At 37.2% G+C, this 24,645-nt stretch overlaps 4 protein-coding genes across 6 annotated transcripts in view; 1 reads left to right on the top strand and 3 right to left on the bottom strand.

The window, feature by feature from the left end:
* The window catches only part of LOC116841574 (GRAM domain-containing protein 2B-like), a 116,690-nt gene extending 112,014 nt beyond the window's left edge, over positions 1-4,676 (bottom strand). The window contains exons 1-2 of one of the 3 annotated variants that reach the window (XM_032809655.1): positions 4,440-4,676; positions 1,308-2,117 (exon numbers count right to left, since the gene is read on the bottom strand). In XM_032809655.1, the coding sequence (XP_032665546.1) occupies positions 1,308-1,413 (106 nt within the window). In that variant the 5' untranslated portion in view covers positions 1,414-2,117; positions 4,440-4,676. The other 2 variants (XM_032809654.1, XM_032809656.1) reach the window with 2 other exon arrangements.
* Positions 4,677-8,030: 3,354 nt separating this feature from the next.
* On the bottom strand, positions 8,031-18,137 carry LOC116841523 (protein prenyltransferase alpha subunit repeat-containing protein 1). Its single transcript, XM_032809563.1, has 2 exons — positions 17,843-18,137; positions 8,031-10,518 (listed from the first exon to the last, which is right to left on the bottom strand). The coding sequence occupies exons 1-2, from the start codon at positions 17,959-17,961 to the stop codon at positions 9,264-9,266; spliced, it is 1,374 nt and encodes a 457-aa protein (XP_032665454.1). The 5' UTR covers positions 17,962-18,137; the 3' UTR covers positions 8,031-9,263.
* Positions 18,138-18,509: 372 nt separating this feature from the next.
* On the top strand, positions 18,510-21,075 carry LOC116841525 (NFU1 iron-sulfur cluster scaffold homolog, mitochondrial-like). Its single transcript, XM_032809565.1, has 5 exons — positions 18,510-18,972; positions 19,086-19,160; positions 19,993-20,414; positions 20,498-20,601; positions 20,715-21,075. Exons 1-5 carry the CDS (start codon positions 18,896-18,898, stop codon positions 20,937-20,939), a joined length of 903 nt encoding a protein of 300 aa, XP_032665456.1. The 5' UTR covers positions 18,510-18,895; the 3' UTR covers positions 20,940-21,075.
* LOC116841524 (guanine nucleotide-binding protein subunit beta-like protein) lies at positions 21,063-24,399 on the bottom strand. The gene is made up of 5 exons (XM_032809564.1): positions 24,156-24,399; positions 22,673-22,881; positions 22,195-22,401; positions 21,511-21,621; positions 21,063-21,430 (listed from the first exon to the last, which is right to left on the bottom strand). The coding sequence occupies exons 1-5, from the start codon at positions 24,262-24,264 to the stop codon at positions 21,107-21,109; spliced, it is 960 nt and encodes a 319-aa protein (XP_032665455.1). The 5' UTR covers positions 24,265-24,399; the 3' UTR covers positions 21,063-21,106.
* Positions 24,400-24,645: the final 246 nt, after the last annotated feature.

The raw sequence follows: 24,645 nt of genomic DNA on the forward strand, positions 1-24,645 counted from the left end.
ATATATATATATATATATATATATATATATATATATATATATATATATATATGTGTGTATATATATGTACAATTATTAAATCTTTGTTTCTAATTAGACAACAATTTACACTTATTGCTGTCGTTTGATTCGATCAGGAGTCATTCTAATGAACAATGAGGAATTTGGTTAATAAATAATGAGGGTTTGGTCAAAGATAAGAATAATCTGATTAATTCCATCGATAATTGATTCAATCGCGATACTACGTAGCAGATAAAACGGCAAAGAAAATTCCGTCATCTTCTCTTTATAACAAATTTAGAACTGCTATATATGGTGGCTCTAATGCCACCTGCTCCATATCGCTAACGCAAATACAATTATCGATCCTTTGTTTCTAATTGGACGGTAATTTATACAACTGCTGCCAATGAATTATTGATTTAACCGTTAATTTCCTCGAGAAAGTCAGTTTAATGAAGTGAGAATAACAATAAGAATAAGAATAATCTCTTATCAAATCTTGATTAAACGAATCGACGATTGATTTAACTATCAGAAGTGCCATGTGACAAATAAAAGACAACTCTGTCATATTCTCTTTATAACTTCAATTTAAAATTATTAATAACTTCAATTTAAGAAAATAAAAAAATAAGATTTCTAATTGGACGATAATTTACACAACTGCTGTGAATCGTTGGTTGAATTGGGAAATTAATTCTAACGAATAATGAGGATCAAAATAAAGATAAAAATAAAAGTAAAGTAAATAAAAGTAATAAAAGTAAAAAAGTAATAAAAGTAATAAAGTAATAAAAGTAATAAAAGTAATAAAAATAAAACTAAAGTAAGTAAAAATAAAGTAAGTAAAGTAAATAAAAATAAAGATAATAAAAATAAAAGTAATCTTTGACACCAAATCTCGACCAGCAGAGTTTTATTTGCCACATGGCAAATAAAACAGAAAAAATCCCGTTGTCCTCTTTGTAACAAATTTAAAACTGCAATGTGTCGAATATCATTTACTCCATATCACTAACGCGAATTCTTCGTTTAAACGACAATTTGCTTGCTGCTCTTGGTGAACCATCGGTTTAATCGTGAATTTAACCAGGAAAGTCACTCTGACGAACAGTGAGTGAGTTTACCTCAAAACTTCCGTTAAAACGGGTCAGTACGTACACCGGCCGTGGTCTCGTCCCGAGTGCGCGAGAGGACGGAGAAAAATTCCGATTCACCGGTTTTAAACTGCGAGCTTTAGAGCTTGACAATTCCTCCAGCGAATCCGTCTATCCTCCGTTTATCCGTCTTGCGGGGCTTACCTGTCTCGGCGGTGGTCGACGGTATCCTGAGACTAGCGCCTCGTCGCAGAATGACGACCGCAGTTTCCGGCTCCAACTCTCCGCTGCGCTCTTCCCCGCTGTCCATTTTTCCGCCGGATTAAAAAGAAGTTGCGCCTCGTCGAAGCCGGCCCGGGCCGGCCGCCGCTGATGCTTTCGACGTGCTTGTCACTGGGTCGGGATTCCGTGGATGCCTATCGACCGGCTGGTCGTCGTCTCGTGGCACGATCGAGCGGATCGGCCAATGGTAGCGACAGGGCGCAGTCACGTGCGGCTTTCGACAGACGTGTTCTTGGTAATCCACCTTCAATGTCGCGGCAGAAGGTGTCTCGCAACGCGCGCGCGAGTCTTCTTCAAGCGCCACGAGGTGAGAGGACGCCGCACACGCGAGGCTGCCGATCGCGCCGCACACGCTCCTCTCTTCTCCGAGGTGAGACGCGTCCCGATCTTTGAAACTTCGGAAATGCGCGGCACCTTCCCTTCCTTTCTTCCCCGTCGAGACTTATCTCGGCACTTTCGTACTCCCAAATGCAGCCGAGTTCACACACAAAGCGAGAAGCCTGACACCGGTTATCTGCGGCGCACTCGGAGTTGTGAACGAGTGTGATCTAGGCTAAGGATAGGCGTCTCGGCGAACGAGCAGCGCGATATGAAACGCTCCCGCGCGACTGAACGCCATTCTCCCGGAGTCGGTGCTTTCTCTCGTATTCGCCTGCCGTGATCGTGAAGGTAACCCGGCTGAGGAAAGGTTCAGGCTACGACTAAAGGCTCCCGCAGGCCGATTCTCTGTAACTTTCAACGACACAGTGTTGTTGTTATACTGTCGTTGCGCAGGTGTAGTAAATGGTGAAAAAGCTAGATAACGTCACACTATACTGGCGCATCGTCGTTATAGAGTTAGAGAATCGGCCTATTGGCCTCTCAACACGATCGTCTTCATTGCTTCATCGTCTTCGACGTCATAGAAGCGAGGAAATGCATGCTAAACATTCCTGCCAAAAGGATATATTGAGAAGAAATAACGATCAAGTACACCTCTAGAATACTTTCCTTTCCCTCTAAAAATCAATAAGTAAAATCAATCATAAAATCAAGATAACAAAGACATCAAGACATGTAGATTAAAAAACAAGATTGCATATCTCGTTAATTTTAAAAACATGATTGCATATCTCGTTAATTTTAGGATTATTTATCGATCGTTACAGCGCAAGGTAAGTGTTCGGAATATTTCAGAGATAGGGGAAAATATACAAGTAATCGACATTGGTTATAGCACTCAACAGTTTTCGGCGCTCTTGCTCGGATTTTAACGAACATTAAGATGTGTGGGAACTTATTAATTATTTAGCAATCATTATCTATTATTTTCTTGTTCGTTTCCTTTGAAATTTCTATACGCCTTAATCTTTGATAATATTCGCGCAAGAGTGGTGAAAACAGGTGGAGTGCTGACTACTGGACGTTTCCTTTTATGCTTAATTGATCGTAGATATTACCTTTTCGTCTTTTTATTTTGGCGTACTTTGCTGAAATTTTAGGCATGCATTTCCTTGCATTTTTGACGTAATCGGTTAAGAGTTCCGTGGCGAAGAAGACCAAGAGACATTAATCGATTTGTAAAAAATGCAAATAAGTATGAACGCCGAGAAATCGTCGAAGTTCGATAGCACCTGATCATATCATGATCATTGGATGCCGTTACGTTTCAGCGATTCTGATCAGTGTTGTTAGATGAGTCCCCTTTTTCGGACATGTAACGTGAATGCGCCATCTCGGCGTACAGTAGAGTATGTAAGGGAATCTGATCTATAACGGGATCATGGGGGCATAATGGTCGATAACTTTTTATAGAAATGCTGCTATAATGAAATGTTTTGTAAATATTACTGTTAGATATCTCTTACCGCGTATTGTTATCAGTTGTCGTATTATTTTTAACTGAAAGATAATCCTAATTATTTGATACGTTTGCTGCGTTTTCCACAATTGCGTTGCAATTTGTTTGGTGCATTTACACAAGGTAAACATTGATACAAATTTTTTTTTATTAACGTATATATATATTAACGTTACTAGACGATCTCTTTTTTTTCTCGTCATTTTTCAATTAAATATTTGAAAATATCTATGATGTTTTATACTACATAATCCAAACTTATACATTTTGAAGTATAACAAAATTATATCATTATGTTTTTAAAATGTTAAGTTGCATTATTTTTTATCATATTGAAAATTGATACTAAAGATTATTATACTAAATAATGATTGTTATTGATATTTTAATAAACAAAAATATAATTTTATTGTTTTATAAGACAAGAGTCATTCATACATAATTATAAATAATTAAACGTGCAATAATAAATTCTTAATAATATATTGCATGTTTTAATAAGTCACTTTTAAAAACTTTTCGAAATCAATAATTGGGAAATAAACAAGTTTTGTGAAGTATCCCATTTTGTCCCGCGTAGAAAGCATAATGAGATTAATTCACGCTTTAAATAAAATAATAATTTCGTTCTTTTAAACTTTCCTTTCACAAAAAAACTTTTTTTATAGTAGTTTTATAGTATAATTCATAGAATATTTTGGCGCAAAATCAACTTGATTTACTTATTTTTAATACATTTGGAATTTGTTTAAACCTTAGAGTTCCTATTATGTCCTGAGTTTTCTTAATTCATTTATTGCTGTGTGTAATCCCTACTTGGACGTTCCTAAGAAGTTATTTGCGAGTTTTGGAAAAATTGACAAGAACTTATTCAGAATTGACTTATTTATTTTCTGGCGACACTTGGGAGAATATTTCTGTCGGACAAGACGTATACGTTTCGAAATTCGTGCAAAAATAGCGAGCAACCTTTCCGTCCACACATTCCTATATATTTTCTGATATTTTCGATGTGCATGCGCGAAAAGCGGACTTATTTAACAACACTGATTTCGATCGGCCGCGGTGGCCGCGCACGCGTCGCGGAGCGCACCTTGTGACTGCGATTTTCGCGCGTTCTCACGCAAGCTTCCGCGGTCGTCGTCGTACTGGCAGAGGTATCACTTTTCACGTCCACCAGCGGCTCGCTCGCCGCTCGTTTGCTTACAACTCACCGAATGCGTCAGTGCCACTTTTAGGAATTCGCGCGCCGGGATTCTCTCGCGGAAGCGACGGTGACGTCGAGATGCGTGCCCTTGGCCGTGAAACGCGCACACGTCGAAGGCGAACGTCGGTCACGCGTCGGCCCCGAAGACGCTCCTAGTCTTCCGCTTCGTCGCCGAAAGTCGATGAGCGCGAACGATAAATGCGAGCGAGCGATCGGCGCACCTGGCGAACGTCGCCGCGAGACTGACGAGACCGAGTTAGAAGTCGATGGTTTATTTTTGCCGTGACACATCGTGCCAAAGAGCCAAACGTCGATGTCCCGCGATACTGTCCATTGTCGTCGAGCAGACGTCACTTAGTCGCACGAGGACGTCACGGATTTCAATCAGGACGTTTACACGTAAACTATAAAGCCCGATCTACAATAGATGGAGTAAGGAGTAGGAGTAAGACGAAATGGAAATAATTTATTTCACTTATTCCCTTACTCCAATAAAAGTTTGCCCGTCTACATCACATGGAGTAAGTCTGAATTAAGTAGTAAGAGCTGGAGTAAGGAGCTGGAGTAAGGGAGTAAGCGAAATAAATGATTTCCATTTCGTCTTACTCCTACTCCTACTTTTTACTCCATCTATTGTAGATCGGGTCTAAAGCGGGAAGCACACACTTTTGCATAAAGGCATAATGCACAATATATAAGAAAATTGACCAATCAGAGTCCTTTACGTTCATCGTGGCAATAGAAATGAGGACTCTGTTTGGTTCATTTCTTTATACGTTGTGTATTATGTTTTCATGCAAGAGTGGGCAAGCTTCCCGCTTAATACTCTACATGCAAATAACGTGTGTTATGTATAAAACGTCATACGTCTATGTGGACAATGAGTAATCCACGTTTGGCTCGCTTAAAAAGAACATACGGTTTGTTTGGAAATTAACAAAGATTTCTGCTCCTATTGAATCTCTCTTTAGGATTCTGATGTAAATTTGTGAACGTTACTTTCTAAATAAGTTAGAGTTCACAGAATTCTCTAGTTATATATTCTTACCTATATACAGAGAAGTAAATCTACCAAACTACTGTCACATAATGAAATGAAAATGTCATGCTACTTGTTATTTCATTTAAACATTCGATTTCTAGTTAATATTCAAGACAAATATGGTAACTTTTTCATAATTCGATTACTCTTTTTTGTGTATTTTAATATAATTTGCAATATTCTACATAATCTGCATTAACTATAATGAAAAACGATGATGTGCACATCACGCAGAAAATACGTAAACAATTCGTGTCGACGTAATCTCGAAACTTACAATGTAACCCTCATTCAAAGCAGAGTTGGGCATTTAAGATAAATGTCCCAGTAATTGAGTATGTCTCAATAATTGAAATATTAATAATATATCTATATTTAATATTTTTAAGAAAAAAAAAGAAAAAGAGACTTTGAAATATCTTGTTAGAAGATATTTCTTTTTATGCTAATTTGTAAAATATTATTTAATGAGCATTCAATTATTAAGCATACAATTTCCTAATTATATTATTAGGAAATTAGAATATGATTCGTCTTTCAGTTCAGTTACTGGCACAGCTGGCATTATCAAATATCTCATTAAAATTGTTGATATTTATTAATTATTTTATTTCCTATTATTTACTGGTTACTGGCTAATCAGTTTTATATATAAACGTTACTTTTGTTAATAACTTAATTAATGATTTGTTTGAAACTTAATTAGGAAAAGTTCCTATTTTTATCTGACTTTAAAAATTCTAATGTAAATTTACAAATGTTGTTTTTCTTAAATTCGATTTTATAAAATTCTCTCTGTAGTGTGTTGCATTCAGAAATAAATCTACCAATCTGTCGCGTCACAGAGTGAAAATGTTGTGCTGTTATCTTTTTTAAACATTACATTTGTAATTAACACTCAAAACAGATATTGTAATTATCTCATAATTTATTTACACTTTTTTGTACATTTATTACATTCTAATATAATTTATAATATTCTACATAATTTCCATTGTCTACATGGAAAAAGACCGTGTACACATCACATTGACAATACGTAAAGAATCCGCACAAATATAATCTTGAAATTTACGACACAATTCTAGTTCAAACCTTGGGAGTCATGGTTCGTTGGCATCGCGTTTTGCGTGAGGAACGAACGTCGGTGACTCGATGGATTATCGATCACCAATCGATATTGATGTCGCTTTCGCGACTCATAAGCCATCGAGTGCCTCGCCTGTGGCGCTAAAAAAGGACGACTACAATTAAGCCTGGTGTGGGCCTGGGTTTGTTTTCGCAAGTTCGTTGCGCCAGATCGCTTGTGCTGATCGTGTGAATCGCGGGTTACGTGCTGCGTGTGACTGAGTAGCCGCGTGGTTGAGAGACGAGGGTTTATTTTCGTTATCGCATTATCGTGCCAAAAAGTAAACGCCGACAGCCACATTGACAAGATCATGATTGTTTACATGATAGTACTTACATTCTTTCGAGCCGCGAATCGATCGGAATGCGACGAGTATTTTCGGAAAGTGATTTTGGATTTCTGGAAAATGTATTTTCTTTTGTTTATACGAGGCGGAGCTTTTAAACAGAGCGAAGAATTTCTCACACGATCGAGTGTATTAATGCCTGGACCAGTGTTGGACATTAATCGATTAGTCTTTGTCTAATTTATACGCAATATTAATTTCATCAATCGATTAAGTTACTAATGATTATATATATATATATATATATATATATATATATATATATGAGATTATTTGATTTTTACTACTGATTTAATTATTTTAATCAATTAAAATTTTAATCATTATAAATTAAGCAAGCTTCATATAAAAATTATGAAATAAGCTAATATAAATTTTATATCATAAAAGTTTCATATAAAATTATAATTTTTAGACATTAATTTTATATCTTATATAAATTAGGCAAATCTAATTTTATAATATATATAAATTTATAATAAATTTATATAAAATTTATGATAAATTTATATAAAAGTCTAATTTTGTATAAAGCTTTTATATGATAAAGCTCATATTAGCTTATCTAATAGCTTTTACATAAAATTTGCTTAATTTATACTGGTTATACTGATTTTAATTAATTGAAATAATCAACAGATTACAATCGTCAAAATCAGTTAATCGTCTTATATATAATCACAAATAATTCAATCGAATTATCAAACTTTGATTTGATCGATTATACACTGATTAATAATTGATTTCATCAATTCATAAATTTATTATTCGTAAGAAGTTATTATTCCTTTAAAATTGAATAATTCTGTTTTCTATTTTATTTGACAAACACGACGATCTCTTTACACCAATCTACCAACACGCGACTAGTCGATTTACGAAACATTCTAACCGTGCAATCGAGTAAAGATACGCTGCTTAGAGAGCATAAATGTCTAAAAGGTGTCTCAGAGATATCTGAAAGAGATGTCATTCTGTTTTAGACAACACTTAGCTGTCTCTAAAACGTACTTTATGTTCTCTGGCTGAATGTAAGTGCACTGGGGACATCACTGATGCACTCGATTGTACGGGAGACAGCAAGAATGTAACAGTTTTATTTTTTTACACTGTGTGACATAAAATTCACTTTCAGACTGGAGAATGACTATTCAGCTACATTTCGAATGTGTCGAACGTGTGCAGGTCGAGATCGAACGGGAACATATCTGTGCAGGAAGTGTGTGTAACAGAAAATATTTTAAATTTAAAAAACTAACGTCTCTTCATTTCTTTCATTCAATCTCACAACTATACACAATTATTCTTCTTACGACAGAACTTTCACTTTCCTTTCACGAAAGAACTCGCGAGTTAAACTTCTCTCTCTCTTTCTCTCTGTGTGACACACACACACACACACACACACACACACACACACACACGCGCGCGCGCGCGCGCGCGCGCACGCATATCATTATGCGCTTTGTATTATATATTACCTTTACGTGTTATCACTGGTACTGATGTACTCGATGGCTCGTCGAAATCGTTACGCGAGCGAACAGCACGGAAGTAAATGTCGTTAACGACATGGTTTCGCCTACGTTGTGTCGGACTTGGCAAGATCGTACTCTTATCTGCGCATGAAGGTAGCTGTCTCGAAGAGATTAATTCTTTAAGTACCAAGTTGCAATATCTCCGAGACACGATGAATTGTGTTCTTTCTAAAGAGACAATATTTCTTGGGAGAGTATAACGAAACAAACGTGCCTCTAGACACACCGATTATTTCCGCTCTCAAATTTCCGTGTGTGAAAAAACATAAGCATCTAACTTTTTTTTAAAAAGAACCGTTTCTAATGATCCTATAATGTCCTTATAAGAGCAATAACAAAATAAATCATTTTATCATGAAGACGCATCAAGTGTATTTTTAAAAAATACATCAACGATTTCATAAAAAGAAAGAAATCTCCCTTCTTTAAAATAGAGGATTTCATAAAAAGGATATTCCTGAAAGAAAGTGAACACAATACTTTTAGTAAGTAATAATCAACAAATCCGTCGAGATACCCAATGCATCTCCGACGTCGCTTCGGCGATTTTGCGAAGATTGCGAAAATGAAAAAGTAAAAATGACGTCGACAGCAACTTAATTAAAGAGATACGAACGCCACTGCATGATCCCCACGATAATACTCAGTATGCACGTCTACGTGCTTCGACGACGGCGCGAGGAGTTACCACGTCCTTCGCTCGCGGGCAACACATCGCGCACGTGCTGCACCGTTCTGCGTATTCTGGAAGCTCGATTTCTCGAGCGCCGACTGCATCATGTGATGCTGTCGAAGCCAAGGGCCGTGACGAAGTTGAAGAACCGGTCGACGAACATCTTCTCGTGGGGATCGCGCTCCTTCGCCATTTGAGCGATCTTGTTGTTGCCGACGCGGAAGGCTTCCAGAAGCAGCACGTGAGCGGCGATCACCGGATCGTCGCGCGCGCCGTTGTTGCGCACAAACGACACAATCGGCTCGTCGCGGAGTCGAGCGTCCGCGAGCTCGTCCTCCACGTAGCGGTCGTGTCTCACGTACATCGCGGTCAGGCGGATGAGTATTTGCACGAGGAACCTGCGGTGGCTCCACAGCACCTCGTTGTGCTCGAACGTGGAGATGAGCCGCTCGTTGATGTAGCTCTCCTCCGCCCAGTACGACAACGCCCGGAGGTAGCGCTTGAGTTTGTTCTCGCAGGTGTTGCAGTCCTCGGGTCGCCGCCGCATGGATTCGCGCAGACAGCCCAGGAACACCTTGCGAAGACCGTCCGCGGCACCGATGTCCAAGTAGGTGAGCAGTCGCTCTTCGCGATCGCAAATCTCGAGGTCGGGTTGGTCGTTGGCCTGATTCTCGGCGAATTCGTTCGAACTCGACGACGACGTCAACTCCAGCATGCATCGCCTTAGCAGGAACTGCCGGTAGGAGTAGCCGCTGTTGTCGGACACGTGTCGTTGGCACCACGCGAGGGTGTTCCTCCATTCGGTCTCGAGGCTGGGGTGCGTGAGACCGCGGGACTTGCGCAACGTCAGCAGGTATCGCCGGTAGCTCCACGCGTGGTAATTGCTCGCGTACCGATCGGCACAGGATTCGACGAGCTGCATCTCGGCGCAGAGGGGCGAGTCCACGGGCGCTGGGTCGTAAGGGCGCGACAGGTTGATCTGATTAGCGTCTAGAACCTGCGGTAGCAGCCAACGCCGATAGGCGAACGCTTCGTAGGAGTTCGGCTTGTGGTAAAGCACCAGCCGCGTGAGCAGCAACTCGTCGCCCAGATCCAGCCGGTAGCTCCGCACCAGCTCCCGTCGCATGTTCCACAGCATGATGACGTTCGGGTTGATGAGGAGGGCGCCCAGCAGCCATCTCGCTACTGTCCTCGGCTCCGCAGAGCGACGACGGTTCTGGCGGAACTCCAACAGCCGCCGGTACACGTAACAGTACAGCGGCTCCACGCACCACGACTCCAGGGCCAGGTAGTTGAGCTCGTGGTACACCGGCGACCGGTTCTCGTTGTTTTGCGCTGGTACGATCTCGAAACCCCTTCTGAACAGGTAAAGTCGCGAACATCAATAATTCTCCCTTTGCTCCGGTAAATTTGGTTCGATTGTACAAAGAGAAAGTCTCTTGTGTGCAACAGGGTTCCCATTGGTCTCTGAATTCCTTAAAGCGAAATTTTTTCTTGCAAATTAGGAGAGACCGGGGCTATATGGCTTCAGTATGTTGCTTATGTGCTGTTTTTAGTATTTATCTTGAGAAGGATAGTAAATACAAAATTGCGAAATGATTTTTAGAGAGAGAGAAAGAGAGAGAGAGAGAGAGAGAGAAAGAGAAGATAAATACTTTTTTCCCTGGATTTCATTAAAATCGGAATAATATTACAGTTAAGAAATAGAAAAAAAACTGATTTGGTAATAGCAAAGTAAATTTTCGAGCCTCTCGAAATTTTGTATTAATATTCTCCATCTTGACTGAATAAAATCAAGCGATGCGTCACTAGGAATGAAATTTCTTGTAAGTATATGATATAATGCTTGTGATAATAAATGCAATTTTCATTAATAAAATGATTGAGATAGAGCATATGGGCAGACGAGGTAAAGTTAGCCCATAATTAAGGACCGGCAGGAGGGCTGTGGAGAACTCTCGCGGAGACTTTGACAGGATACATATTTTATACGTGGCCTTCTTATCCTGCGTTACTGGGCAACTAAATCCGATACCAGGGCAAAATGGCTCTGTTGGTGCATTTGTTCGTATTTTGCTTATTACAGAACAAAATATATGATCGACAAGGTCATAGCGGGCATTAATACATAGAAGAAGATTGCCTCTATCATATTTACACAGTTAGTCACAATAATTAATCCTCTGAGAAGTTATAACTTCGAAATTCTAACATGTAGAACATCTAGCCCCGATTTCCCCAGAGAAAAAGACATGGTGATGGCAACTATATAGGTGATAATTATAAGATTTTTGTATGTAGAATTTTTATATATATATATATATATATATATATATATATATATATATATGTGTGTGCATGTGTAGTTTAATAAACTATATACTATTATACTACTATTAACTATTTTTAGTTATTACAACTAAAAATAGTACTACTTTAGTTGCAATAACTAGATAAATTAGTTTACTAAAAACTATATATATCCTACATTTTATTAAAAAAACTATATAATAGTTTAAAACCCGCGTATATCTAAAAAAAAATAAAATCTTATCTTTAGCGGAATCCTCTTATACATATATCTCCTCAGGAAGATTCTTCTGAAACCAAAAGAGCAATATTATAAGCACAATATTCTTACAGTTAATTAGAGAACTTTTATCTTTTATCTACAGTACAAGTATCTTATTCTTCTAGTAAGAGGATATTTTATGTTTCAAATAAACATATCTTAGTTCAAAAGGAAGAAAGTTGGAATAATATCTAATAGATTTCTATTTAATAATTCACTTCATTAGAAAAGGAATATTCTTACGGTAAGAGTCCGCTTAGAATATGGAATTACAGGAAATGGCATTTTGCAACTAGTTATTTTCTTTCAAGTGTTAAAATATTTTTTTTAGTTTTACAGGAATCCTTTTGAAGCTATGTATAAGAGGAAGAATAAGATTATATTATTTAAGTGTATAGTTGAGAGTATAATTACATCTTTAATATAGCTGCCATCATAGTGTATAGTTAGGTGCATAGTCGCCTATACTACAGTTGCCATCATAATGTACAGTTGGGTGCATAGTCACCTACAATGTAGTGCACCTACAATACATTTACCATCAACATGTTTTGCTCACTCTTTCTGAAAAACAATATGGTCACCGAGTCACTTTCGAGTAATTTTTCTCTCATATAAGTGAATTCTCCACTTTGAATTGTCAAGTAAATATTTTTATCGGAAACAAGGAACAATTTACGCTCTCATCGATCGAAATATCTGCTCGTGTGAAGTCAACATTCCTTCTAAGCGCGAGCGAAACATTCTTACGATTTTACGTGGCAATATTTTCACTGTCGCTTCGGGTGAGAATATTGCTACTTCTCGCTCGTGTTGAATGAGATTTGATTCCAAAGAATTTAGAGAGTAGATCTCGGCGATCTAATTTAGCTAACTCGTAACTTGTGGATGAGAGTGACGTCGATACGTGTTTTTCCCGCCACTTTTTACTTAACTTACGACCTACTTACTACTTACTATCGCGATATCGGGAATAAAGTCGAATTATCGAAGTCTCATGATCTTTAAGGCCATCGTGAGAAGCGCAACGTGAGAATTAAAAAGAAAAGTTTATCTCCGATAGCGTCGAGGATGTGATGTTAAATGAAATGAAACGGGAAAGAAACTTACTTCACTAACTTATAAATAACCGTTTCCGGAAACGTGCTTCGAGAGAATTTCATTTCGATTTATACGAGAAAATATTTAAAAATAAATAAGAAGATAATGATGATAAAATGTATAAGTATTACAAGTAAAAGAAATCGAAAATAAATTTTACGCGCGAACTGTTCGACTATTTTTTGCAAAAATTTTAAACTTTTGTCTTTTTTCTTCTTATATTTTTGAAAATATTGTGAAATGTCAGTGAGATACTTTCAACGGCGCGTGAAATTTTTCTGTCTGGAAATTTCTCCTTCGTACCCCAGTTAGCCGTGAGATTGCGAGCATGTAGAGTTAATATTGAGAAGTTTGTTCAGGTCAGGTCAGGTTAGATCAGGATCAAGACGAAGTTGTGTGGAACTTTTAAATCTACCATGAGCGGCGCAACACGCGACATGTGCGTTTCGAGCTGTGCTAACTATCGAGAAAATGTTAAAATTCTAGAGATACAATTTCTTTATTTAAATACGGGAAAAATCTCCTTTTAGAAGAAGAAGACACGTGACGATTGCTGGCATTTCAACATAGATTTATTCGCGATAGCTGATGCAGAGCTCGAAACTCGATAAAAATAAGCACGCGATGGATCGAATGACGTTATGCAAACGTGATTAAAAAAGTAGTGTTGGACATTAATCAATTAAAATTTTCTTTGATCAAAATAATCAACAAATCAATAATCCAAATTCAATCGTCATGTATGAAATCACAAATAATTTCGTTGATTAATAGAACTAACTATTGATCAAACTTTGACATAATTGAATGATACATTGTTTAACAATTGATTTTATCAGTCGATTAAATTATTCATGATTGCATAGAGAAACCTGAGGTATAATAAGAATAAGGTTTAAACAAGTTTTAAATATATTGAAAATAAATAAATAAATTTTGTTTTGCACCAAAATATTCTTTGAAATATTCTGTCCACTATAAAAAAACCCAAAATTTATTGTAAAAGAATATTTTAAAAGAACAAAATTATTGTTTTACTGAAAGCGTAAATTAACCTCATTGTGCTTCCTACGCGAGGTAAAATGGAATACTTGACTTGTTTATTTCTGAATCATTGATTTTAAAACATTTTTAAAAATAATTCGTTAAATGCAATACATAAAAATGTATTATTGCACGTTTAATTACTTATTTATTGCGTGCAATTATTTATTAATAATACTTTTTTGTAAAACGAAAAAATATATTCTTTTCTTATTAAAATATTAATAACAATTATTATTTAGTATAGTAATCTTTGGTGTCAATTTTACCATATATAGTTGAAACGTAGCATATGATAAGAAATAACGCAACTTAACATTTTAAGAACATAATGGCATAATTCATTATACCTCGAAATGTATAAGTTTGGATTATGTAGTATAAAACATCATAGATAGTCGGTTTTTGCACAGGCATTTAATTAAAATGACGAGAAGAGATCGTCTAATAACGTTAATATACATACAGTAATAAAAAGAAGAATCTTATCAATATTTACTTTGTGCAAATATATCAAACAAATTTCAACGCAATTGTGGAGAACGCAGCAAAGAAATTAAACTAATTTGTAGTATCTTTCAGCTAAAAATAATATAGTAACTGATAAGAATACGCGGTAAGAGACATCTAACAGTAATAATTGCGAAACATTTCATTACATGGTAACATCTTTCTAAAAAGTTATCGACCGCATCCTATTATGTCCCAGGTTCTCCTACGTTGACAAATTATTAATCTTGATTATTGATTTGCTGGCTATTTTAGTCGAGGAAAATTTTTGCCGATTAATGCCCAATGATAGACTAAAGATATTAAGCGATCCGCAGTTATTGACGCTTGATGACTTGCCAGATCAGCTAGCGCTACTTTGCCAGCACCAGACACGGCCGATTATTTACCATGCACGTCGATCTATTTCTAATTTCTCTTACTCTTTCCGGACTTTCCCATATCTCTTTCTCTGATAAAAAAGTTTATCTATAGATTTTGTTCATATACATGATCATAAATAATTCCACACAGCAGAAATGTCCCGAATACATCACAAGGATATTATAAAGATATCTCAATATCTGTAGGATATCCGTATAATATATTCAATGGGATTATACAATATGTTTACATTGAAAAGTATGCTGTCGTGAATTGAAATAACTGCTTATGTTAATCCATGATCTTGACGTTTAATTGAGTCAAATTATGTTTTCCTTTTTTCATTCAATAGTATTTGTTTTATGTATGGACATATCTAATATAATTATATATAAGGTCAGATATGTGTAAAAAATTAATACATATAATTATATATATTTGTATATAATTATATACGAATTTTTTGTCCCGGATTCTCAAAAAAAAATCTGCAACTAGACCAACTGCTTCCAAATATTTCTGAGTGAAACAATGAAAGAAGAATTTTCAATAATAAATGAGTATTCGTGTTTCAGTAAAAACACTTCCATTTTACAGAGAGAACAAAAAGTATTTATTAAGTGAGTACTAATATTTGTTTAAATCAAAACTCTTTTGTATAAATGGAGTATATAAAAGTTAAAAAAAAGGAAAATATTTATTTTCTTAAAAAAATGTTTTTGCTAAAAATGTTTTTGCTAAAAATATTTTTTCGTATCCTTTTTTTTAGAAGAAATAGATTTTTAAAAATATCTATTTTTTTCTCATTCAAAAGAAATCTCTCTCAAAATGTATAAATATGTCTCAATGTAAATATGATTTATTAGTATAAGTAAATATATGTGTAGTATTAGTTCCCATTGAAAAATTATTTCTTATTCTCTAGATATTGTTTTCTCAGTGTGTACTCTATCGTATATCTCGCTGATTTTAAAGTGAAAGTAAGATTTCACTGCAAAATCTGTAATACCCAAATTTGTCATACGCTGTTCCGAATTCAGCTTTCTGCGTCTGTAGTGATGAAATTAACGGCTTTCACGCAATTTGTGTCTGAATTTGCAAATTACATCGATATAATGGTAACAATCGCTACTATTAATTGATCCTTTCAGTGAGATTGTATCTGATAGCAGTGCTATACTTATAATTGAATCATTAATTGTAACTGCAGCATTTCAGTGATGAATACATTGATTAAATTTCAGGGAATAGAGATTCGCGGCCTCGTTAAATTCGCGTGTCCACAAACTTGCCCACAAAGAAGTGTCGCAGTCTGCATGCAAACAACTATACATATCACCATGACTCTTGACATATTCCGATTACTTTTACATCACTTTTAAATAGACACGGAAAATTACGTTTACGTTTAGCCGTGCAGAAAAATATAATGTATCTCGACTTCACCTTTGACCTCGCTTGCTTACAGAAACGCGGGGAATCGCGACAGAAGCTCGCGAGATCGATCGTTCGATCGACTACGCGCGAGGTCGATTCGTGCTACAACCGACGTTACTCGATTGGAACGTGTATAAGCACACCCACTCACACATGTACACGGTTGGTGTATGTGTCTTGAAACTTGGCGACCGCAATTCTCAGCCGTATGCAATGCGTCTGTACATATGCGTGCGGTTGAAAATTGCGGCAAAGCCCGCATCAGACTAGCGATTGCCGATTGGCGACTACCTTCCTACCAATCAAAGCAAAGCAGATTGAGATTAGTTACTGCCAATTAGACAATGTTCTATTTTATAATCGTTAGTCACTGTCCAATCAACAGTTCCTAGTGTGATAAGAGGAGTACAGACTTTTGTATAACACATTACAACATGAACCAATCAAAGTATTTCATTTCTATTCCCCACAATGGAAGCGAAGAACTCTCATTGATTTATTTTATTATGAATTATATAAGTCTGTGCTCTCTATTAAGCCTTATCTACAATATATGTCCTTGCTTTCTCTTTATCTTACTTCTTTCTCTTTCTCTTTATTTTTTTTTTACTCAAACCTTAAGCTTCAAGCCTGAACTACAATATGTTTTTTGTTTTCTGTTTCTTGTTCTCTATTTTTTCCTGACTTAAGATTTAAGTCAGAAGGAGATATAAAGAGAAACTGGAAGCATAGAGCATATTATAAATATGGGCTAAGGCTTAAGGTTTGAGTCAGAAAGAGATACAGAGAAAGAAACTGGAACCAAAGAACACATTATAGATTAAGCTTTAGGCCAAAAATAGGTAGAGAATAAGCAAAGAGCACATTGTAGATTAAGCTTTATATGGGCTTAATGCCGTATGGATCGAGAATTGTAAAGCAGAACCAAGCTTTAGATCACCTGATTCGTCCGATTGCAATCCTCGATCCACAATCTGATACGGGCGTAATGACACAAGTGTTAAAGTGCACACGCTGACCTGTGTGCATCATATCCTTTTTTCGCAAGACTCCGCCCTGCGCGGCAAAGCCGCCGGGAATGCGTATTTCACTCGCCGGCTGATTCTAAGGGTGTGCAGCGCGAACCTCGGAAAATGGAGCCCGTACAAAGTTCGGGATATAGGTTAGGGTGCCTATTGCGATCTACGCGGTGACATTCAAGCACTCATTCGACACGACTGTTCCCTTCAAGTCTCCTGTATCTTTATCAGTAAGATAAATGTGTGCTTCGTGGCATATATAGTGGACAAGCCGACATAATTAAGGATAGAATTGCAGAGAGGTGTAGAAAGTGCACATGAAAGGAGCAAACCCAACGTTACGAGACGTCAGTTGGTCATCAATAGCGAGCCGTGAGGATTGAAATCGGTGTAATTAACGAGTCTCGCTATTGCAGCGTCGACATGCAATTCTCCGTATTTTACCTGAGGAGAACGTGGCGCTTGGCGTAAGGGCGTTTTTCGCGTGTGTGTGGCATCGGAAAATCAACCGAACTCCGCCGGCTATGATCTTTCGAGTAGCGAGACCTCGACAGGCATAAATAAACGGAAGAGCTCGCTTGCCGTCGTGGGAGAAACAGAGGAGAGAGAGAGAGAAAAAGAGACAAGACTACTCACATAGTAACATTCCTCTTGAGCACGTTTTCGATGTCGGTGAGGATCTTCTCGGCGGCCGGGAACGATGTCTCCTCCAGCATCGTGACTCGTCTCACATTTCTTCTGGGGAAATCCATCATCGTGGAGGACGGTGGGCGCGTCAGTGACCGCACCAGCCTCGTGTATCTCTCTCCTCTCTGTCTCGTTCCCTCTACCTTCGTGGCTCTGTCTCACCGCTGCACAGTGCGTCCCGATGCGGCGTACGACGGTGCGACACTCCGCTCTGCGGAAGCGCTAGAGAAGTGCGGCGGGCACGCTCAACTGCGCACGACGTGAAGTTGGCCGCGAGCCGGGCGGGCGCGCCGCCGTCTTGGCGCGCAGGCTAACCAACGCGCGGGAGATTCGCGACCGAAAAATCGCGGCGTAAGAATACTGATGATAAATACTTGAAAAATACGTGGAAACTTATCCACGAAGTATAAAATTGATTTGCGCGAAATGAAGTTCAATTCTGTGAATAAACTCTATATAGATAAATCTTCACGTTTCTCAGTGTATATTTATTAATTTCGCATTCGCGTTGTTCGAGAAGATCATTTCAAAACTTTGTATTCTGAATTCTCTTTTATCAATAAAAGTCTTTAAATGCAGCTTATAAACTTTCTTTTAGCTTTCAGTCATATTTAGAGTCGCTCTCATCGATAAAAGAGAGTTCAGAAGAAGGCCAGAGTTTGTTCGTTTTGATTGCATTATGTCGCGTTTGTTATGTCTAGAATGAAAAACGTTATGCATATATTTGAAGTTTAATAAAAAATGAAGGAGAAGAAACTTACCAGAAAGTGCAGAAAGTACTTCAGAGTGTAGAGAGAGTAGACATAACCTTCTTGCAAAGTGGAGAGTTCGATCTTTTCTGTAGTGCGGCGTAATAACAAATACATGTTCTTTTTACGATAGTTTGCTGATAATTTGTTAACAAGGAAGTATCACGAGTAGAGGAAAATACATATGTAATCAGTGGTGATATATAGTGCGTTGCGCGTTGACAACTCGAGACGTCAATGAAAAGCCAAAACAATGGATAAAATTTTTAAGTCTATTCGTACGAATCGACCGGCATTGCTTAGAACTTTAACGAACGACCAATGCATACAGTAAATAATATACTTTTTTCATTAGATGAATAAAAATTTTGTCATTTTTAACAATTGATGCGAAGTATTTAAGCGCGTGTGTGTGTGTTTATGTACATATATGTATTTTTTAGGGCATCAAATAAATTGTGTTTGGAGCGATGTGCACCCGCAATTAATAGAATATTATCAACGCAAGAATATTCGACGTAAGCCTTATAATCGGTTTTTTGCAGGGTTGTGCCATAGTTTCCAAGATTACGCGCATTGTTTACGTGTTTTTTACGTGATACACGGTTATTTTTCATGTGGACGATGTAAATTACATAGAATATTGCAACCAATATTAAAATATACAAAAAAGCAATTATAAGAGACAGTCACTGTATCTGTTATATTAATTATAAATGCAATGTTTAAAAGAGATAAATTGCATAAGATTTTCAATTTATCATATGACAGATTTGTAAATTAATTCTTTGTAGTTAAGAATGTAACGTAAAAGAATTTTGTGGATACTAAATGGCAAATTACTCATTGTCTGCATAGATGATATCTCATATATAGTTTATATTGTCAATATATAGATGTAGGGTCTGTTTTCTATTGCTAAACAGGCTGCACTAATTCTCTCTCATCTTCCATCAAATTTTCCACCTGTATATCTTTTTAAATTCCAAAAGTGTACACTAATTCAGCAATAGAAAACAGACCCATAGAGTATTATAATTTATGCATAAATGTGCAATCCTGATTTCTTCATAAATGACATATGATTAATAGTCATATAACTCAGTAAATATCAACTGACAGTAATATCACATCAATGTTATAATTTCTTACTCAGTAATATTACATCAATGTTATAATTTCTCACTCAACACAATGTAACTGTTATGTACAATGTATGTTATATTAAATTTGTATTACTGAATGGTAAATTACCACATTGATGTAATATTGATTGATATTTATACTGGGAAGTACTTTACAATAAATCTACAAACGAGTTGATTATGCAAATAATCTTTTATTCTCTAGGGCTTTTCCAGTTAGCGGCAGGTATTTGTACAGCGCAAGCGCAGAAAATGCAGTTTGCACATTATTTTCTAGACACAGGCCTCCAATATCCAGTCAACAAAAACGCAATATGTTTATTCAAACGCAGGATACACCAAATCCAAATAGCCTAAAATTTATCCCAGGGGTATCTGTATTGGGGGAAGGATGCACGAAAGATTTTCCAAGTGCTAAAGACGCGTATTGTTCACCGCTTGCAAAAATGTTATTTCGTATTGAGGGAGTAAAAGCTATCTTTTTTGGGCCTGACTTTATCACAGTCACTAAGCTCGATGAGGATATAGAATGGAAATTATTAAAACCAGAAGTATTTGCCACTGTCATGGACTTTTTTGCGAGTGGGTTACCAATCATGGATGAGTCTCAACCTGCAGCAGATACACGTACGGTTTTTTAATTTAGCTTACAGGAAAGAGAATGGCAAAGGAATAGTAAAGAACACGTGTATTTTCGTTTGTTCTTACAGAAATTAGCACAGATGATGATGAGGTTGTCCAGATGATAAAAGAATTGCTGGACACACGAATACGTCCCACGGTGCAAGAAGATGGCGGTGACATTGTATTCATGGCATGTATCTTCCTCAAATTCTAAAAGACAGCAGAGACTTATAACTGATCTCCAGTATTTTGGATGAAAGGAGTCAATTAAAATATAAAGAATCTTCTGTCTTGTTTTTATAGGGCTTTGAGGAAGGTATAGTAAAACTGAAGATGCAGGGTTCCTGCACGAATTGCCCGAGTTCAGTAGTGACGCTAAGGAATGGTGTGCAAAACATGATGCAATTCTACATACCCGAAGTACTCGGAGTTATACAGGTGGAGGACGAAACGGACAAGATCACGGAGAAAGAATTCCAGAAATTGGAAGAAAAAATCAACAAAGTAGAAAAGGCTAAAGAAAAATAGATTTTGACAGTAATTATCAACGAGTGCGATTTCGTGCATCATCTTGTATAATCTCGTGGTAGTAAAATGTCGTGCATCTCGACGTTACCGCTTAAAGTATGTAAATAAAGAAAGCAACACAAGTTAGATCTCTCAAGATTTGATTTTATACTTTTATTACAAAGTACTTATCGTGATACGCTAGATACAGAAACCTGCCAGACGCGAATAGTATTGTCGGAGTAGCCGGCGAATAGGGTCTGACCGTCGGTCGACCACGCGAGCGACAAGCACTGAGGAGGCTCAGCCTTGCTGGTCGCGGACACGACCTCAGGTTTCAATTCCTCAACCATTTCCTTGGTCTCCAAGTCCCAGATCTTGATCCACGGTCCGAAAGCGGCGCAGAGCCAATAACGATTGGGACTGAAGCACAACGCTGTGATGATGTCGTTGTGGTCCAAGGTGTGCAGATGCTTGCCATCGTTCAAGTCCCAGAGCATGGCTTTGCAATCCTGCGAATAAAAACATGTAAATTTAATATCGATACTTGATTATAAACACGACTAATGCGATAATTCAGAGAGAAATATACCTTGCCACCCGAAGCACAAAGCGAGCCGTCGGGCGATACCGTGACCGTGTTCAGATAGCCGGTGTGACCACTATGGTTAATCTTTAGTTTGCAGTTCGTCAAATTCCAAACCTGCAAGACGTAAAGTGGTAAACGCGCTAATTCCTGAACTATGCAATTATAATTCTATGTCCCCAATGTCAGTCCCATATCCGCAAACATTCATTAAATCTATCATTAGATCTATCATGAATATCACAAAGAGGCTCATCATTCTTAGAAAACATTGTGCATCTTATGTCTATGTTTTAAATGCATTTAACCCTTCATTAAGCACGTGGTCTATAGGTATAATTTGAAGTCTAGTCTAATATACATTGTTCTTTGTAATATACACAATAAGGGCTAGGTCCTTATCCTAAATTAAACTTATCCCCTTATCCTTGTCCTAAACTCGCTTTTATAGATCAAAGTGTCTCTACATGTGACAAAGTCAATCAGAAGGCTTATAAACTTTTATTTAGAGATTTTATCGATAAAACAGAGCTTAGAATAAGGATCTATTATCTATGTGTATTTCCAAAAAATAAACATTTGATAAAACTATACATTTTGATAGAAATATACCTCGACAGTAGTAGACCAGGCATTTAAAGAAAAGTAAAAAATGCACATTCCTACTAGAGTTAATTTATTCATCTTTACCTTCACGACGCGATCCCAGCCCGCGGAAACAATGATGGGATTCGCGTGGTTGGGGGAGAAACGCACACAACTGACCCAGTCAGTGTGTCCATCGTCTTGGATGGTGTACTTGCATTCAGCCAAAGTGTTCCACAGCTTGATGGTCTTGTCTCGCGAGCCAGAGACGATCTGACGATTGTCCACGGAAAAGGCGACGCTCAAGACATCCTATGGACGGAAACAGATCTCAAGACGATTAAAGACGCAACGAATGCACTGCATATCTAATCAGTATCAGAGCAGTACTTACGACACTGCTGATTTAACCAACGTTCCCAACCTCTTCTACTTACTCAAAGTAAAAAAAATATAAAAAAAAAAGCTTCAGTGTATTCCGTATTCCATGCCGTCGCCATAACAAGGACAAAAACGCGAGACTACAAATTCGTTTTGCGTAAAAGTGCGCGGAGCGCTAGGTCGCGATAGGTCGGAGTCGCACCTTGGTATGATCTTCAAATCTTCTGGTCGTACGACCCGCGGCCAAATCCCAGAGACGTAAAGTCTTGTCCCATGAACCGGACAGCGCGTAGTTACCGTCGGAGGAAAGAACTACGTCGCTAATGAAATGCGAGTGACCGTACAAACGTTTCTGCGGAATACCGTAGTTGGCTTCATCGCGTGTCAATTTCCACACGATCAGGGTCTTATCTGCAGGAAAAAGAAGACGACTAGTAGTTTGTTGTGAATTATCATGGGATATATATATATATATATATATATATCAGTCCCATATCCGCAAACACTCATTAGATCTACCATTAGATCTATCATGAATATCATAAAAGAGGCTCATCATTTTTAAAACATATGTGCATTCCATACCCGTGTGTCTTTTGAATATATTTACTTCTTTATTAGATGTATAGTCCACAGAAATTATTTAAAATAAATATGTGTGTGTGTGTGTGTGTATGTACATACATACAGGGTGTCTTACACTCTTCTCCAGGCATTTTGTGGGGACGTAGAATGGGTTGATGTGAACATAAAAATCCTATACCGTTTTGCGATATTCGCAATAATTATCGACATATTAATTATAGAAAATTTGTGAATCATTATGCAAGATATAGTAAATGAGTTATAAGTAGCGACGACTGCTGTCATGTACTTATACTTTAGGTCAAATTGAACAAAAAAGTTCTCTACCATTTTGCAAATAATCACATAGATTTTTAATTATTAATTAAAGAAGATGAGTTCATTATCACGCAAAATCGTGCAATAATCTTCTTTAATTAATAATTAAAAATCTATGTGATTATTTGGAAAATGGTAGAGGACTTTTTTGTTCAATTTGATCTAAAGTATAAGTACACGACGGCAGTCGTCGCTACTATAACTCATTTACCATATTCTGCATGATCATTTACAAGTTTTCTACAATTAATATCTCGATAATTATTACGAATTTCACAAAACGATATAGGACTTTTATGTTCACATCAATCTATTCTACGTCCACACAAAATGCCCGGAGGAGAGTGAGACACCCTATATATATTCTAAGTATATGTATTATAAATTAGTGTATTTTATAATATTAAATGTATGTGTATGTGCGTATATAGTACATATAGTATGCATATATTTAAATAAAAAAATGTAATTAAAACAATTTTTTTAAATTATACAATTTATTCTGTAAATAGTTAGAAAAAAGAAAAGAGGGTGAGTCAGTAATTTATTAGTACCTTGTAGGTGCAATACGTACACGTATACAAGTGGGAAATCGATATTTTAAGGTTATACCATGTGTTTTTTGATAACATATATATATATATATATATATATTACATTAGATTATGGATTGAAATACAAATGCAGAAAAATACAGAATTAGGGCTTGGTAATATAATTCCGCGAAAAGGCATGAAGAGGAGTATGGAGGAATGAGAGATGTTTCGAAGCGGTATTCTTACCACGTGAGGAGGACAAGATCATGTCCGGATATTTCGGATTCGTGGCGATTTGCGTTACCCATCCATTGTGGCCGCGAAGCGTGCCTCGTAATTGTAGAGTCTCAGTCATCTTGAATTGTTTTCGAGCGCACTATAATAAAGATGCAGACGGATCCTTTAGCTTAGTGCAATACTGTCGAGTATCAAGCGGAAAAGAGTCTCCCAGAGCACACGCGTGAAGGAACAGCGACCATTTTATGAGTGGGGATGGATGCTGATCGACCATTGGTCTATTCTTTTCAGCTATACTACTACACTGGTGTAAGTCCCGATCTACCATGGGTTTGTTCGAGTTACTTGCACTATTCACACTTTTACTAATGCCCGTTGCACCCTAGTGCACCTCATACAACACAAATTTTCCAAAATACGTTCTGAAGATGCTTTTAGGACGGAGGGATGTCATCAGAATATTTTTAGGACGTCTTTTGAAGATGTGAGTTGCCTGAAA

The sequence above is a fragment of the Odontomachus brunneus genome, unplaced genomic scaffold (genome assembly GCF_010583005.1).
Source record: "Odontomachus brunneus isolate Ranch 3 - 2012 unplaced genomic scaffold, Obru_v1 Obru_scaffold_016, whole genome shotgun sequence".
Lineage (NCBI taxonomy): Eukaryota > Metazoa > Arthropoda > Insecta > Hymenoptera > Formicidae > Odontomachus > Odontomachus brunneus.